Source organism: Solea solea, chromosome 17, assembly GCF_958295425.1.
Source record: "Solea solea chromosome 17, fSolSol10.1, whole genome shotgun sequence".
Classification (NCBI taxonomy): Eukaryota; Metazoa; Chordata; class Actinopteri; order Pleuronectiformes; family Soleidae; genus Solea; species Solea solea.
The window spans coordinates 8,437,279-8,456,826 of NC_081150.1; the positions used below are offsets into that span (position 1 = coordinate 8,437,279).

General features: G+C 38.5%; 1 protein-coding gene across 1 annotated transcript; it reads right to left on the reverse strand.

Annotated features, from left to right (window-relative positions):
- Window positions 1–306: 306 nt before the first annotated feature.
- On the reverse strand, window positions 307–19,359 carry arhgap18 (Rho GTPase activating protein 18). Its single transcript, XM_058614350.1, has 18 exons — window positions 19,019–19,359; window positions 10,340–10,616; window positions 9,157–9,286; window positions 8,446–8,525; window positions 8,183–8,332; window positions 7,232–7,292; window positions 6,304–6,422; window positions 5,681–5,752; window positions 5,492–5,585; window positions 4,743–4,834; window positions 4,416–4,493; window positions 4,097–4,256; window positions 3,897–3,979; window positions 3,589–3,795; window positions 3,265–3,399; window positions 2,556–2,677; window positions 2,379–2,434; window positions 307–1,967 (listed from the first exon to the last, which is right to left on the reverse strand). Exons 1-18 carry the CDS (start codon window positions 19,153–19,155, stop codon window positions 1,876–1,878), a joined length of 2,145 nt encoding a protein of 714 aa, XP_058470333.1. The 5' UTR covers window positions 19,156–19,359; the 3' UTR covers window positions 307–1,875.
- Between the last annotated feature and the right edge of the window lie 189 nt (window positions 19,360–19,548).

The window sequence follows — 19,548 nt, forward strand, 5'->3', positions numbered from 1 at the left end:
TCAAGTACAGGCCATTAATATTTTGACCATCTGAAATGTTCATGTAGATGTACATGCTGTATATAAAGTTGCATTTGTATACATGAAATGTGCAAGCGTGTAAATAAATAATAAATTCACCTACGTAGACTCTAGCTCTACACATTCTCTTGGTCCTAAAGAATGTGTAATAAGGCATGTGTCTGTGTTGTGGATCTGTGAAAAGATCTTGTATACAGATATGTATTATCTTTCTGTATGAAATGACACTTCAGCTGCAGGTGTTTTTTTTATCTTTATATACAAATGGACTCATAACAGCAGATATAATGGTAAATTAAGTGCAAGTTTATTTACAAGCAGTTTTAGTGGTCATTTCCAAGGCAGTAATAAGACATTATTTGGAAAGAAAAGTTTCACAGTAAACACGATAATGCAAGGCAAGGAGTATCATACTGAGATAAAAAAAAAATATAATATAAAAGTGACACAGAGTTTGTTGCTTGCGCTCCACAAAGGAAACATATGTGAAGTTTGACTTTGTGGTGCAGATACGATTCTCCACAGGCTTATGAAACTGAGAAATCACACAGGATTATTCAAGACATATGTGCCAAAAAAATATTATTTTATACTCCCAGCTAAATTAAACTGCTGCCAATGTATTACATGTGTTCATTTCCAATTGTGTGTCCAGATACCTATTCAACCTGTTGTATTTTTTTCATAGGACCATTTTTAGAGTGAGAAAATTATAATGTAAGAGTGGTTACAGTATATTTAACATGGTAATGTAAAAAACATGCAAGGCATGTGGTTTAACTGATTTCATGTGAGTTAAAAGGCAGAGATCATTCTTATACAAAAAACAATAAAGAAATGCATTTTCTTCACATGAGCACATTTATGCTACGCAGTCTTGAGGATGGATCCGTACAGTAACACACTCAAACATCCAGTTTAAAGTCAGAATGCACCACAATATATGAATGTGCTATAAAAACAGAGGCGTTGTCATTGCGTGTCCTGGTTACTTGACTGCGACAGTTTTTTTATCATGAAATCCCAAAAGTGGAGACAATAAGACCAGTTTGTGCTGGTTTATGCTGCACTCACTCATGAACTGTGCCATATGTGGGACCCCACTCACATGTAACTGACTGCAGTCACTCCTCAGGTCCAATAGTTCCTCCTGGTTACAATGAAGAGCATCCACACACTGACATTCGATATTATGACCTGTTGTTAACTTTGACTGAACAAAAAAACTGATAAATAAAAGCCAACATTTGGCTTCAGAAAATAAATGTTCAAGAATTAACCGAATTTGATCATTCATTGCCACAAACTATATTTTAGCTTATTATAGCAGGCACAACAAAGTGATTAGAGGTAATTAATCACAGTATACCATTGAAATACTTACAGTTTCACACCATAACACCACACCAGATAAACTAGAGGAAATAATGTATTTCCACCAGCGTTCAACAGTGGTCTGTCAGGAGCACAGAGGTGATGGTGTAATTCACATAAAGGAGATTTTCTTGTAATTGCACTCACTGTATTGTACTTCAGGTTAGTTGTACAACTGCAGTACACAGCAAAAGGCAGACTGTGAATGGTTGTTTTTGCATACTGAATTTTTTAATATATTCTTGTCTGGGCATCCTTGTCATCCAAACAATTAGGAAAAAAAAATTTCACCACACCTTTCTCCAACTAAATAATTTTCATTTTTGTGATAGATTTCAGGTCAAAGCAGAGGCATAAAACCATGTTACACTGCCTATGTTTGCTAAAACTCTGCAACTTCTCCAAGTGTACAGTACGTCTTAAACCTCAGAGAACAAGGTGAAGTCTGGTCTCGGAAGGACATCCAGCATAGGAACAATTTCATCGCTGTACAACTTTGATGACCCACTCTGCTGCAGGATTCAGCTGGAAGAGGTCTTTCATGAATGTTTCCCCATCCAGACATCTCTCCTCTTCAAGTAGAAAGACAGAGATAAATATTTCATGGATTTAAGACACATCCTTTCTTATACTGTATGTAATATGTACATGATGTAAATTGTAAAACGTGACATTGTGATATGTAAAATTCTGAACTGATTTGGCAAGAACAGATTTGTGCCGTAAAAGTTACTTAAATTTGAAAAATATTAACTAATGGATATGATATTCTCTGTATGACTTTAATAACCTGTGGGGTTTTTGAGCCACAGCATTGATGCCTAGTGTTTGCTTATTGTATGAATTGTTGGGTTTCTCTTCTCTCTATAATATTGTAAAGTTTTCTGCCTTACAATGTACAGTGCCTTGAGTTAATGTACGTTGGGATTTGGCACTATACAAATAAAACTGTATTAAATTATATAGACAGAGAAGGGACTTACTGATGTTTCCCCCAATCTCATAGAGACACAGCTCTTCTCGTTTCACTGCCACTGAACTGAGAGAATAAAGAAAATACATTATCAACTTTACATACAGGAGGGAAATCATGTTTATTTATTAATGTACCAGTGCGCAAAGGACTGTATGTACTGTACACACAGTCAAACACACATTACCTGTCTTGGCTGAGGAAGCGTGTTAAAACATCAGCAGCCTGCAACTCTTCAGTCAGCTGAACTGCCATAGAAACTTTCCTGAACTGAGGAGCTTGGACTCGAATGAATCCCTGTGAACTCTCCTGGTTGTAAGGACAGAGACAGAGAAGCATAAACATAGAGTGAGAAGAAAGTGACATTTGCACCATTTTGATAGTAGTTTAATGAATACTGTACACAAACACTGAGCTGGATTAGTTACAGTGCTGCCCTCTATTATTGGTACCTGCAGCTCATAGCAAGAGCCGGCTCCTCTTCCTTATTCTTCTTTTGTACTTAACTTCTTCATCTTTAAGAATTTTACATTAAGTGCCAGGGCTGTTCTGCTTTACTTAATTGATTTATTTTGCATCTATGGCCTTGAGTCTTCACTCTATAATTGCTTACTCCATGATTGTAAATTCTCAGCCACGACTTTCTAACATATTTCATCTCTGCATTTGCTTTACACACACTTCAAGAGTGAGTGTCAGTTAAATTTCAATTCTCATATTTCATGATGTGGCCGGTGTATGTGCTTTATATACTAAGCTTAAACCTACATTTGTTTTAAAACGTATGGTAGTTTTTGGGATGTCATATAATCTACAATCTACTTTGAAATTGATTTTGAATTACACTCCGATCTATTATTGGAATTATTCTATACAAATGGAAATTAAACCTCTACCTCAGCCACAGCTTTATCAGGTGGTCTGTCAGTGGTAATCTTCTTCAGCAGTTTTCTTACAGCTCTCTCTTTATTTTGTTTCCGCTGACTTTCCATGTTTTGCTGTCTGACCTGGGTCACAATGAACTTGGGGATCTGGGGACAAGAAGTACACATGGAGAGTGAGAAGTGTTACCCAGTACAGCACAGTATCATTAGTCATGCTGCATGGAAAAATTTTAACTAACTACACCGAAAACTATATTGCTGGCACTTACACACATGTACAGCTTTACAGGTGTTATGAATGACAGAATATAGAAAATTTAATCCGGAGTTGCTTACTGTCCACAGCAGATTCTGGTATCTAATCAACAGACGGACAATATTGGCTGTGCTAGTTGCCATGGAGATCTCCTGTTGTTCTGTAACCTTGGAACGGAAGCCTTTGAACATGAAGATGTTGGGTGCCATGACAACAGAGACATTGTTGAGTGTCATTTTATTTTTGGACTGATGGTCAATCACATGTTGGAAGAACTCCACCAAAGCCTGGGGGGGGTAGTAAAAATAAATAATACATTTACTAAAGTAATTAAGGGAAAATGATTGATCACTTTCATGACAATGTTTGAAACTGAGCATGCACTTACCTTTAAAGTGTCTCGATTGGGCTCGGGAAGCAAAAGGACCAGTAGGTTCAAAGCCTGCAGCTGTTGTTTCTTTGTGGGGAGCTCTGTATCAAAGACACACAGAAAAGTGTTTAGACGTTAATATGCATGTTTTTAATTCATTGTGGCATTAAAGCTCTTGTGAATAAGCTGAATACTTCATGAAGAGAGGTTGTACATACTGTTGACAGCAATAAATGCACTGAGGTATTCCACAGTCAGTAAAGGATGGGGTAACTCCCTGATGAACAGCTTCAAAAGACTTGCGGCATCGTGCTGCTTCAACTGTTGCCAAGGAAACATCCCATCGTAGAAGGAGGACTCCAGCTCCTGGCACAGTGACTGAATATGGGACAGACACAAATAAACACAGACACAATGTTATCCGCTTCAAGAAGAAGTCAGACTGCTAAAGTTAGCAGTGATGACAGACATGAACCTAATAATCTTAACCATCTTACAGTGTGTCTATAATGGTGTCAGTCAAACACTTTAACCAACCTTAACTCTAGTGGCTGCTCCAGGAATCCGCAGAAGTCCCTCTGTGTTTAATCCTTCCTCCTCGATATGAGAGATAAGCTGGAGACAAGAGCCAGATTATGTTTAAGTATGACACCACAAGTGTGAAGACTATGATTTACATTGGACATCATTAATAATGATTACAGCACAGTACCAGGCACATGTGATCTGGTTGTACTGTATGTAATGTAAATTGCATGATCATATATAAAAAAAATACAGTATGTTGCACAAGTATGTTGCTTCTGTTTGATCAATAAATGTCATCATTGTCTCCGACTGATATGGTGATTGGCTGCTGCTCACCCTCTGCAGTATAAATGGCACTTTGGTTCCTGGAGCACGTCTCTGGTCCTGATCCAATAAAGTAATGAGGGGAACACCAAACAGACCAATTTCTGCACAAACACACAAACACACGTTCAGTTAAAAAATAACTAACCTATTCATGCTATGTAATATTCAATTCTAATGACTTTGAAATGAAACATACTTAAATGACACATATTTTTGCTCATGTATCTGTTGTTTTCATTGTCATTTCTGTGTTTTTGTGTCATTGTGCATGTCTTGAGTTTGTATTTGTCGTGTGTGGATTGAGAAGGTACATTTACTTTGCCATTGTTTTGTCTTCAGGGCCTAATGTGTATTTCTGTGGTAATAATATATATACAAATAGTATCTTCATTTATATAGCACTTTTCAAAACAGGGATACAACATGCTCTCGACCAGGGTTTCTCAAACCTGGTCCTGGAGGCCCACTGTGCTGCGTGTTTTAGAAGTTTCGTTGCTCCGACACACCTGATTCAAATAAAAGGCTCGTTATCAGGCTTCTGCAGTGCCTGCTGATGAGAATCAGGTGTGTTGGAGCAGAGAAACATCTATAACATGCAGGGACCAGGATTGAGAAACACTGCCTTAGACAATAAAGATACAATAAAATAATGTAAGTACCAAATGAAACATGATAGCATATTATATATATATATATATATATATATATATATATATATATATATATATATATATATATATATATATATGTGTGTTTACCTTTAGTTTTAACTTTAACAGCTTTGTGCGCCTTAAGGTCTATTCCAGCAGTGTCGAACAGAGCAGTCATCTCCACAAGTGCCAGTCTATGTACCTAGAACATTAAAAACAAACAAGGCTTATCATTAATAAACATGCACACAAACACACATATACATGGATTATAACAACATATACTAACATACTTACCTTTTTCATATCCAGAGGAGACAGATCTCCTATTTTGGTTTGGCCTGTTTTATCTCGAAGCAGCTTAAAGTTCTAGAGAAGTAAAACAAACACAGCATTTTCACTAAACGCGTCATATAAAAGGCTGAATGGACAGAATTTTGACTATGGATTTTAAAAGAATAGTGGCAATAATCTGTTATACCAGCTATGACCACTAGATGTCACTGTACATCTAATCTCAAAATAATCATTTGAAATAACCTGTGTTCCATGCTATGCTATATACTCAATTAGGTGTGGCAGTACACTTTTCTAACAATAAATCAACTATGAAAACGTAATCTAATGGATGTTTGTTGGACTAAAAATCACACAATAAATAAGGTTAATACTTGATTGTGACACAGCAAAACAAACACAATTTTTATAATTATTGAAGTGCAAGGAACATTTATAAACTGTGAGATCTAGCTTGAATGTCACACCACAGGACAATATAGATACTTACAACAATAATACAAATTCAAAAACATAACATCTTATTAATTCACTGTCAGTGGAACACTTGGTACTCCACAACAACAGACAGACTCATTTATCAATCAAGAAACACCCTGATTTCGACTTTGTGTGTGGCTCACTGGTAGTTTGTCATCAGGTGAGTTAGGGCTTGTGATGACCTTTAACCCTTGGAGGTTTTCCCTGTAGGTGAGTGCTTGTTCTGAAAAGGCCACTTCAACGTTCAGCTCTGTCTCTGTTTCTGCTCACGTGTACACACACACACAGAAAATAAAACATATGAGATCACATAAGTGGTCCATTTAAACTGGTATGGACTTGCACTTACTTGTACATCGCACTTAGAGTATGAGTAGCACTGTATAGTTTGCCATTTTTGAAGCACTTACCTACTTCCAGCTCTTGTTTGTACCCGAATGTTGAAATGCACTTACTGTAAGTCGCTTTGGATAAAAGCGTCTGCTAAATGGCATGTAATGTAATGTAATGTAATGTAATGTATGGTCCAAGTGTATACATTTAAGTGCATTTACATGTATCTATGGTGATAAAGTCACAGTGTTTTCATTACTATGGCAAAAAGAGGAAGAAAGAGTCCTGCTGCCTTTTATGTACATAAATAAATAAAGCATTGGTTAATCAACCCAACATTTCAGGCTTTCTTGGGTGTTTGCACCGATTTTACAGTGATGATATCCAAACTAGGACCTGGGGTCTAATGTGATCACTGTATTGTATTATTGTATCGAGTTGTATTCCCTTGTATAGTGTCAACATGCAGCACTCTCCTCTTTACACCTGCTGAACATTTGCAGGCAATAAAATATGTTTGTGTGAGATATTGATGCAAATTGAATATCCCCTCATAATACTGTTTTTTCCCTGTTCTAAAATATGTTTAGGAGTTGCTAGGCAGAAGTTTATTTGTACCTCAGTTAGTCATTCTCCATGCTGACTCATACTGCATTTGTTTATATGGAAGTGCATGTATACTTTAATTTGTTTCCTCTTCAGGACCTATGCGTGTGTGTAGGAGTATGTTACACATACCAGCCATGACATCTTTTTGTCCATTCTCACTTCCCTCTTTGACTTTTCTTGGCTGTTCCTCCTGCAGCAAACAGGCAGACAAGTGATCAGCACACAGTGTAATGTTCAACAATCCATGACTTCAAACACAACTTCTCTGGCCAGCACATTTTTTTCATGTTACAAATTATCTCGTCTGTTAATAACTGGACAAATGGTACATCTAAGTGAAACAACTTGGTTATTCTTGCTGACAACAGTAGTTTAAACTAGCAGTCTAATACTTTAAGGTCCAGTGGGTAACATTTGGGAGGTTTTACTGGCAGAAATGTAATTATACATCCCATAAGTACGTTTGTAAAAGTGTATAATCACTTCTTGTTTTGAGGTGGAAGCTAAGCTATTATTTAGACGCCAGTTCCATGCTGCACTTGAAAAAGATGAACAGATTCCACCATTTGTTATAATTTCTTTCACTGTCACTCATTCTTACAAACTGGAACTCCTGTCAACTTAAATAATATATATTCAATTAACATATTTTACATGTCGGTATTATAAACCCATTAACATGAATTGGAGTGACTTGGGGGGGGTATCACGTTTTTTTGTGGCTAAGTCTACTTCCTCATTGGTTGCTGATCACTTCCAGACTGGAGAAGCCACAACAAGAAACACATTAACAAAAGAAAATGAGAAACGTATCTGTTGTGGTGGAACACTTAATTCATGTTGTAAAAGCAGGAAGACATCACTGAGGAAAAAGAACTACCCCAAAATGAGTAATGGAGGTCTCAACTTGTGAGAAACACACATAAAACAATTTGCAAAAACTATTTTTGTTTGATAAACAAAGAAGTCACAAAGTTTCCAATAAAACCTGTTCATTCTTTAGCTGTTATATATATGTTTCACACCAATTCAGTGTCGATACACTCCAATTAGTCTGTGCCATCGTGTGCGTCTTCTGACCTTTTCACGAGGTCTGAATATATCCCTAACATCGGGGACGTGCTGCCGGTTGCGTCGCCGTAGCGTCTGCTGTAGTGTGGTCACACGCCGTTCTACCGCTGCGGCCTGAGTTCTGGTCAATGTGGACAGGAAGACTGCATGGTCTTCTTCCTGTCAATCAATGAAGTCGGACATGAATCAGGTGACATAGCGTTTAGAGGACAATCTGAGCTAAAAAAAAAAAAAAAATATGAAACTGAGACTTAGCCTGGTCTCAATAATACCTGATCCTGGTCAGCCAATGACTGATCAAAGATTCGTCCTAGCCCTGCCTCTGTAAGCCACGCCTCCTCCTGCTCTCCTTCTGTAAGAAAAAAGGGGTAAAAATAAAAACAAAGGTGTGTGATATTATGAGTTAATATATAGTATACTGTATATTACTAGTGTCATACTGAAGGAAAAGTGGATTTCAGTATCAGTTAGTTATTGTCTATTTGTTTATTTGTCCACGTCAAATACAATTTAAGACTACATGTATATACATATATACAAATAGAGGTGAAGGAAAGGGAAATGAGTAACCACAGACAGAACTGGACACATACAGAAAGAGTTTGTTTGCTCCTGAGGACAATAGTCTGCAATAACTAAGCTAAATAACACTCACAATCTACATTTTATGTGCAAAACAGCACAACACCAGTCTGAACAAGCCTGAGCTTGAAATGTTTGTTCTATTTCTTTTTCTACTCTATGAAAATCCCAGAGATCTTGTTTATCAGTAAAGATGGCGAAAAACAAGCTTTGTTCTAACTATGGAGCAAATTCTGGTTGGGGTGTCCCTCTCTCTCCCCTTTGTGGAAAAGATGGGACACTTGAAACATATCTGTGTCCAGTATGTCCATTGAATGAAAATGTGCCTTGAACCACACACAGAATAATATGTGCCTCTTTGTTGTTATTCTCTACACACAGTGTTCTTCAGTGAACCACACCTTCAGGAATTTTATGCTGCTCCTCCTCTTGATTTTCCCCTTCTTCTCCCCTCCCTGCTCCTTCTCCTGAACTGGTGATATTCTGCACCTCCTTCCAATAATCGTCCATCTCCAGCTCATCCAGAGAATCCTGCAAGAAAAACATTTCACAGTTTCAAATTTAAATTCCAGTTCCAGTGCCTTGAACTGTGTTTTTGTAGGTTAATTGTATATTTGAAAGACGTGATGGAACATTTGCTCTCATTTAACACACACAGTAAAGAACACACACACTGTTTATGTAAAACTCCTTAGTTTTAAACAGAGCTCGTCTCGCATGTCTCGCCAAAAATGGTACTTAACTTAGAATGTATTCAGTGGATATTTACTGAGATTTTTACTCCTCACTGCTGTGGAGCCTAGACACACGTTCACCACCAGATATAATCAAAATAGATACAATCAAAATAGATACAGTAAATGAAAGCCAGTCCATTCTAATCTGTTTTATAAGGACAGTTCATTTATATTTTGTGTTTACATTGATAAAGAAAATTTGATTAATCTTGCAAGGCAATAGTTTACAATAAACATGTACTTAATTGTCTGAATTCCCATTAAAACATTACTACTCTACATTACTTATGGCAGGAGGGATAAGTGAAATTTGTTGTTTGTTACATTCGTAATCTTAGGCTGAATGAGAGCAACATGTACAATATCTTGCCGATAACTGCAAACCAAAAATACAAGTTTTATTATAAGAGCTGTTGTACAATGTAAAACTTTTACATGGTTTTATAATCATACCTGGAGAAATACAACTTAAACATCTTCATTTAAATGATCTACAAACACAGGTTGAAGCACTACTAAAGTCTGATCTTTCCATTTCATTGCTCAAGATGAACATTGTGATACTTCCACTGAGTAAACTAGTTTAAATGTAAATATAGTATTTGAACTCCATAAGTGAACAATTGAGATTAAAATCTGTTTTTCAAGAAAGACGTGGCCAAACCTGGAAATTGACTATCACTTGAAAAATATACACACACAGCTAAATATAACCAACAGAAATCCAAACAAACATAGAAAAGAAAGTACACACTGACATGTGATCAGGGCAAACAGAGCAGCCAACGACAGAGCCCATGGCCTCATCGCATGTTTATTTTATTTCATCACATCAATTACGGCTTACCTGAGAGTTACAGCGCTGACATGTGGGTCGGTTCCTGGACCTGGGACTGTGTCTGGGACTGCAGTTAGACTTCAGACTGGAGTTAGGCTTTGGACTAGAGCTAGGCTTTGGGCTGGTGGAGCTGTGAGACCTGGAGTAAGCCGCAGAGATTGAGTTGGGCAGAGATGATGACTTGACACTGCCTGTCTTGCTGGCATTCGAGGCAGAGGCATTTGTGCATCCGTCTCCATGTTGTGTGTTTTGGTTCTGTGGAATGGTGTAATGGCCTGATCTGCGACTACAGGAGAAACAGACAAGAGACAAGTTAGTCAGGGGTTCAGAAAGACACATGTGGTTATTTGTCATGATCTTGTCATGATCATGGTCTGAGCTTGGCCAACATATCAACACAAGTTCTTCTCTATCCAATCCAAGCCAATCCAACGTTTTTTATAAAGCACTTTAAAAACAACAACAACAACAGCTGAAACAAAGTGTTGTACATCATAAATAAATCAAACAAATAAATATAAAAAAACAAGACCTAATAGACCGAAGAACAAACAATAAAACATACAATAAAACAATAAAATACTGTAAAAAGTATAAAAACAACACAAATAAACCGGTCATACAATAAAACCATAAAAAAAAGCTAAAACCAATGCTTCATACTGGGTCGCAAGCCAAAGAGTAAAAATGGGTTTTAAGATGCATTTAAAGTGGACAGTGAAGGGGGGTGTCTAACATGGAGAGGAAGATTGTTCCACAATCTTGGCGCAGCTCAGAGAGGTAAGGCGGGACAAGACCATTTAAGGATTTAATAACAAATAAAATCATTTTTAAAATGAACTCTAAAGTGCACGGGCAGCCAGTGGAGTGAGGCTAAAATAGGTGTTATGTGTTCCCTCTTACGTGCTCCAGTTAAAAGACGTGAGAGGGAAGTCTGACTGACTCCAAAATAAAGGGCTTTGCAATAATCCAGGTGAGACGTAATAAAGGCATGGATTACTGTTTATATGCTATATGCCTTACCTTTGTTAACTTTCTGAAATGAAAAAAGCTGGACTTCACTACTGCACCAATTTGAGTGTCCAATTTAAAATCACTGTCCATTTTAAAACTCAAATCAATCTATCAATCTATGCTATGATCCAGATTAACTGACCAGTTGGTTAATCTGTTTTCCTCTACCATTGCTCCTTTACATAATGGTCCGCCTCACTTGCAGCGGTGCACTTTGCACCTTGTTCGCCGGTGACGTTATGACATCTTTCTGGATTGTAAATGTTGGATTATCCAAGAACTAAAAAGGAGAGTATGTAGTGGTGGTTCAAATAGTTTTGTCTTTTATTTCATTTAATTGTTATGTGAGCATTGTGTCTACAGTGGAAGTTAGTGTGCCTTTAATGACTGGTAAAGAAAGAGAGAGAAGGAGAGATGGCTTATGACACAGTGTGGTCAGTGAGTCAGAGAGACAGCCATCAGCCAAAAGACTATAACTAACGACATGGTGAATTTACAGCAGCTCAACTAATGAGGTCAACATCGGCAGAAGACTAAGAATAGCAGCTCTAACAGCTTGGAGTTCACTTTACTTACTCAACACAGTCTTTTCATCTCAGCCCCATCGAGACGGAATGAACCATTAGTGCTAAGTAGAGGTTTAAAGTAACCTTATACAGTTTGTCTCACTATAATGACAGCCATCGTGTGTTGTCATATACAGCACACTATATACTATATCAACACTGCATTCTGACATGTGAAACCGACACTCACAATGAAGGAAATGTTCACGATATTCACAAATTACTTCTACTGCTTTGTTTTGCATTTTATAAATATAACCGCCTGATAGAGTTACAACAAAGAAAATGGTCAAAGTGATAAACACGCACATAACTGCATCAAAATACACCAAAATGGTCACACTGATGCTGAAATTGAAACAAGCTGATATCATTTCACAGTTTAAAGCAGTCAATAAACCAGTCACCTAAAAAAAAATCAACATGCTCCCAACAACAAATGGGAGCAGCCTGTTACACAGCAGATCAGACACCATGAAAGCCATTCACAAGTATATAACAATTTGGAGTCGAATTTGGACATTTTTAAGCAACACTGTGTCACTTGCTGCCATAATGTTGCTGGACATTGCTTCTGAAGTTACATACACTTCACACACTGATTTCTACCTGCTCACCAAACTTACATAGTGCAAGGACAGAGGTTCAGGGGCAGAGTGGGAAAGTAAGAGGCTCCATTCTCCCTATCAATAGACAATGTGGTTTTCAAGAAGCAGTTTTTTCGGGAAAAAAACAAAACAAAACAAAACATTGCACACTGCTTTACAATGGGTAATTGTGTTGCCTATGTCTTTACTTTGAGTTCCTGTTCAGTTGCAGGACTTGAAAGGATCAGGATCCATTTGGGTATAGCTACTGATTCCAATTTACAAGGTCTTTTTCTGAATCGATTTTTTTCCAATATTTATTAATTTAGAGACATTTCATTTTCCATATACATTTTGCTTGGTTATCAAAGAGGTGTTCACAGAACTAATGGTGCAAATTGTATACAATTTGATTTTGGGACAAAGTCGTAAACACAACACAAAACTACTCAGAAAACCAATGTCAACATTATTTCCATATCAATACAGCACTTTCACACCATTTAATGTCATTATATTTTTGTGTATCAATATTTTCTTCCACGACTAACATTAATTCTGTTTCTGGAACAAGCTCAATTTGTCTCATTTCAGTACAAAATAAAACTCCGTTGATATTGGGTCTTGTTTCATTGATTTTACTGCTGCTCATCTGAATGGTCTCTTTGTTATAACAGGAAGTAACACAGTATGTTCTTTCTCTGCCCTCTTTCTTCTACTCTGTCTTTTCAATCTTTCTTTCCCACCTCTAGCCACAGGAAGTATTCACTGAGCTACTACAACTCTAATAAAAGTGACTGATGGTGTATATGGCTGCCTGCAGCAGATCTGTCATTGCCGTGCCACATTCCAATCACGCTCAAAGGTTGCTGTAAAAATTGTCATCATTCACAAATCTGCTTATGAATCATTTCAACCATCCAAGCACACAAGAAACAGTTCTGTTACTGACACTGAAAGCAACCAATACAACAGCAGCAGCGAGAAAGTAAAATGTCTGTCGGCAATAACGTTGATATACTACCTACGACATCACCACCAACTCAACATATCAAACTCGATTGGTCCATTTAATTATTGAAAGCAGCTGTCACATGGTTGCACTTAAGAAAGAACAAAAGTACTGATGTAGAGTGATGTTTCAAGCTGAAAAAGACATATAACTTGGTTTTCGGTAAAGCTCACTCACTCATCTTCTACCGCTTTATCCTGCACATGAGGGTCATGGGAGGCGCTGGCACCAATCTCAGCTGACATAGGGTGAAAGGTGACAGGTCGCCAGTCCATCACAGGGCATCACATATAGAGACAAACAACCATTCACTCTCACACTCATAGAGTCCAACCTAATGTTCTGACCCCTGTTCCACCGGGTTGCAAACATGAGTCTTCTTGCTGCAAAGGCAAGAGTGCTAACCACTACACCAACCGTGTGGCCCTCATAGCACAAAGCTTTTAAATATAAACAAATGTCTGTTATATTGAAACTATTCTCTAAGGAGTTCACACAGAGCTGTTTCTCAGAACAGAAGTGTTTTGTTTTTGTGTCTGTGGCGACACTCCAGCACTGCACGCAGAGTGATGTTTTTTATATCATGACAGATGAAGGGAAGATGCCAGAAGCATGACAGGCACACAAGCAATGCAAGACAGCAGCAAACTTAAGGTTATGCGATTAACCCCGGTTCTCTGAAACACAAGTGAGGCATCTCACTATGGTGGAATATCAAAAATGAATGTCGAACATCAACAACAAAGCACAGATTATTGATAATTATATTTCTGGATGTAAGCATACAAAGCTTTGTCTTCTGTGATTGTACTATTTGCGTGTTTAAAGACAAGTTGTCATATTATAACACAGGCTCAAATTGTGGTTATGCAGATGAATGAAGTGTGTAAATTCATGTGAACTGTAATACTTTATACGACACATTTATAATAATGTGTTATTCCCACTGGAACTGACACAACCTCATAAATGGAGGTAATTGTTTCATATAGGTCATGAGGTCGGGGCTGTTTCCAATATTTCCTCACAAACACATCCAACTGCAGTGGAAAGCAAAGCAGTAAAGGTATGAAATAGTGAGCGATTCTAATTTTGAAGTTGGAGTGAACAGTATGGGGTTGATTTGCTGTATTAATCAATTTGGCATTATGGGTATGAGAGTATTACCCAGAGGGTCCGTCATGCTGAGGCAAAGCCACATACCACAGCAGACTTCCTGCCACACACACATTGTGTACATATTAATACAGCAATAACAAAAACCCCACTGATAAATATAGATACAGGCACTTTGATCTGGTTTTACAAAGAATATCCGGCACTTTACCAAACCATGTGACCTCTTCCTCCCAGCAATCTCCTTTCTTTCCTCTACCCTTCACCCCTTTCCTCGCCTCCTACACCTCACCTGGCACTTGTGTCATCTCCTTTTCCTCTGAGTTTTGTGTTTTGTTTTTCTTTTCCTGCTGTTTTCCTTCCTGCATTTTCCCCCTGCCAACTGCTCTCTTCTTCTATCCTTTCTGACATTGCCTGAAGAGCATTTATCTAAACCTCAGAAATCTAAATACCTAAACCTCAGTGTGCAGAAACATCTGCTGTGTGTTTCCTCTCTGTCTCACTTTGTGGTTAGAAAAGACACATGTGAGCTACCTTGAACAGCTCAGTAAGCTATGTGAACGACGGCAGATATGTCCTGGTTTTCATAGAGCTACAGTAAAAAAACAGCCTCGGAAAACCATAAATCCAAGATTAGCTATTATTCATCATCTATCTCCAAACCTGTCTAATGTACAACAAATATCCAAAGGCGACAACAGACCAACGCTTGCCATTGATTACTTTTTCTTTTTTTAATGGCTCTGATGCAACAGATTCTATACTATCCCATTGGCTGAAGGGCTCGTGCTTTGTTTTCCATTCAACTAAAATCCTGTGGTGCAAGAAAATATGTCCACAAGCTTGTTAAATATTAATCACTGCGGCTTCCACAGTGTGGAGTTTCTGTTGACCGCTCTGGGAGATTTGCCAATCTGGGAAAATCTGTGAAAAACAGACAGGCTTCTATTAAGTGAGCCGAGGTCAAAATGCTGAGATGTTTTTTTTTTAGTCGCTATCTCAGGTCATAGAACATAACAGCAACAGCCGCATAAAAGTCATTGTACGCATGACTCCACTGCACACACAGATGAGCTGCCCTTGTGCAGAAAACAAGCACACGCTCTCCCTGGCACACATTCATGGACCACTAAAACAAAACACTCCCACAGCTGTGTGAGTGTTTGTTCTAGTCTTTGTACCTTTATCCACACGCACACACCTTTTATCAGTGCCTTAAAGCCCCAGACAAAGTGTGCGGCTTTGTGCGTGTGTGTAATGAAAAGTGTGAGTTAAAATAAACAACAAGGTCCAGAAATAACTAGAAGGAAACAGTATCGGCCTGCAAAGAGCACTTTTCAAGGTGTGAACACATGTGAGTGTGATTATCACTGCAGTGACACAGAGAGAGAGACATCAATTTGAATATTAATCTACCATTCAATATTCACATTATAAATGTGAAAGAGCAATATTAAAAGTTTTGTCTGCATAAAATTTACTTATAAACCTGGTTTTGTACCTATTGGCTTTATTCAGCCTGTTTTTGTTTGATTGTCCACACGTGGTTGACCCTGAATATACAGTGAGTGAAGTTGTGGACATTTGATTTATGTATGAACACTTGGGCTTGTTTTTCCTGTTTTGTTTGGTTGTTTTTAGGGTATGGTTTTGTAGTGAGAATTGTGGGTCATTACAGAAACTACTCTACAAGGATGTGAATTTAAAGATATGAATTACCATTACCCAAAAAACCTGGGTCAGAAATGACGTGAGACACATGGCCTATGGCCTTTGCAATTTCGGTTGGAAAATGATTAATTGATCAACTCTAGTGTAAAGTGCTCACTGTATATGTTATGTGGTGATTCCATTTAAGTTTTTTTTTTTTTTGCCTAAACAGAAGCCTTCATATCAAGCACAGCTAGTTCAGAAGGGTTTGTTTAAGAGAAGAGTGTGTGGTATTTCCATTTACATCCACAGGTGCCAGCTGCCCTCTGTGAAAACAGTGACCATCTCTGTTCCCCCTTGGACAAAGTTGCTGGTGTGTGAGCGATGACCCACAGGCTGAATCAGTCAGCTGCTCATATCATATCCACCCCCCTGCCCTTCTTTTGTGCTGGAGGTCTGAATCAGTTCATCTTCATCAATGTCTCTTTCTCTGTTTCTGTCTCTCTTGCTATTTCTTTCTCAAGACTGTTATTTTACATGAGCCTTTTTAGTCTTCCGTTCACTACGGCAGAATGTTATGACTTCTGTTCTCTTCAGCTGAAAACAAACAGAATGCTACAGAACATCAGCTCTGATGGCTCTTTTAATTGCAGCCCACGTTTGGCTGGTGTCTTGTAACTCTTCACAGATCTTCTTCCTTCCTCCACATGTCATTTCCTGTGCAGCTCAGTATATCTGCCGACTTGCTGCTGGCTCACACTCTACATTTATCAAAACCATGTGTGACACACATACTTTGGGAAGTGTTTCCTCCTAAATACAGTGGAAATACAACAGTTGTACAAAGACGAACTTCTGTGTGCAAGACTTCCAGCAAGCACATCACTTAAAGCTCCTTAGGCCAAATGTCTACTGCTGGTTACAGGCCTGCAGATTATCTGTCTGTCTGTTTGTCTGTCTGCCATTCCTTGACCAGGGGAAACAATGACCACAGAAACAAGCCTTCATGTCAACCTAGACAGGACACACAAGCACACAAACACACGGGACACACGCTGCTGTGGGAGATGAGACACAAAGGCAGGCTGTAATGTGATGCTGGGTTTTTTCCAGTTAGCTGGAGAAGCCATCTGGAACACACACACACACACACACACACACAAATACATATACTGTACACACACTTTTATACAAAGTGCAGGTGTGTCCCCCTGAATACCAGCTGCACACGATTGTTTACTTTTACCACATCACAGTTGTTGACATCAGTTGTTTGCTGAAGTTAGCATGCACTGGACACACACACAACCCCACACATAAACAAGCCCAATAATTATTTTAGTGTAACTGAACAGTTGTTTCCATATAAGCGTAGTTCCTGTGCATGAGAGGACTGTTGTCATTATCCTGTAGATGTGAGTCATCACAGATCTGTTTACCACTGCCATAAAAACAACAACAAAAGAGATATTGGTATTCATCCCTCCAGTTGCAGCCAGACCAGAGAAAACTTTTAAACAAACTGATTAATGAATAAATGATCAGAAATACAATCATCACACATGCTGATCAGTAACTTGTTTAAGTCGTTTAAGTAGCAAAAAGAGATGATTGTTTGCTGGTTTCAGTGTAAATCAGCTGACTTTTAACTCAGTCGTATCACTTTCAGAACTAGGTGATTAGTAAAGTGTTGTTTTGCTCAAATAGCGGTTAATAAATTCAGTTTTATCTGACTAACCTTCAGTTGATTAATAAACCCACAAGGTGCAACAAAACAATGCATGCTGATTCATATCCTTGTGTTCGTACTATCTTTAGACCTACAGTGGTAAAAGACTGGCAACCCTGAAGAATCTGTCTTCGTTATAACTAAGTCAAGGTGAACCTGCTGATGAGCTGATAAGGAAACTGCTGAAGGAATAACATAACCCGGGGCCATGCAGGGAGGAGCTGGACATAAAAAGCACATAAAAAAGAAAATGGTTGCCTTCTGAGGAGAAACTAACTGACCAGGTTAGTATTGGCTATTAGTGTGATGGGCTTTATTTAACTCTTTTGCTCAATAAACTTCATCATTTTTGCTTTGGAACACAGTGACCTTTGCTCACCACCCCTTAATCGCACACAAACACACGTTCTTGTGCAGCATTTTTAGTGAGTACACTTATAGACTAATGATTCTTTAGCTTTTTACCCTAACCTTAACCATCACAACTAAATGCCTGACACTAAACCGTGACCTAAACACTCATATAAACCTAACTGTAAATCCAGGTTAACCTTCTAACCTTCTTCTAAGTGGCCCCTTGCATCTGAAATAAGTAAATAATAAATAAATACACAAAACAGTACAAATGCAAACAACAAATAAACTTGGTTGCAATATTCATAGTCCCCACGTGTGTGTGTGTGATATGTTGTAGCTTCATTTTACATACAAGTACACACACTACATTGACTCCCATTCATTTGGACAATCATACTAAACTTTTACCCTGAACCTTAACCATAACATGTTAGTAAGCCCTAACCTTAACCTAACCACAATCCACAGCTATGTGCTAAGTGTAACCAGAGCCTCAGAAATGAGGTTCTGTCTCGTTACTAACAGACTTTGGGGACATTTTCAGTCAGTGTTTACACCAGAAAAGTCAACGAGAGATAATAAAAACAAGTACACACACACACTACGCCCTCGTTCTGTAGTAGTGTAAAGTCGTGGTAACACACTAACTTGTCCCACCTGTGCCCGGTGGGCTCGTGGTCCAGTGCTGACGGACAGTTGGGAGGACACGGTCCCGTTTTCGACAACAGTTCCGTGTTGCTGTGGTAACCCGTTAAAACCACTCCCTGGGTCTGCTCCTGCTGCTGCCGACTCATGTTTCTCCTCTTCTTCTCCTCCTTCTTCTTCTTTGCTCTGCTTCACACACCGCTCGCATATAAACACAGCTCAGTCTGTGGAGAACATATGTCTTATTATCTGTCCGCGACTTCCATAGCTGGACTGTTATGCTGTCGACTCATTCTGACTCCACACTTTCTTCCTTCTTTCCCTCCGTCTCCCTTCTCCCTCTCCAGCCTGTAACTGTGTGTGTCACACACAGCTCTATGATTGGCTGAAACTACAGGGCAAAGTCTCTCACAGGTGAATGCGCCCCCTGCTGTTCAAAGTGAGCAACCTTCTTTTTGAAGCCATCACCGGTCACTTTATTAGGTACACCTGTTCAGACTGCTTGTTAATTGCAAATATCTAATCAGCCAATCACATGGCAG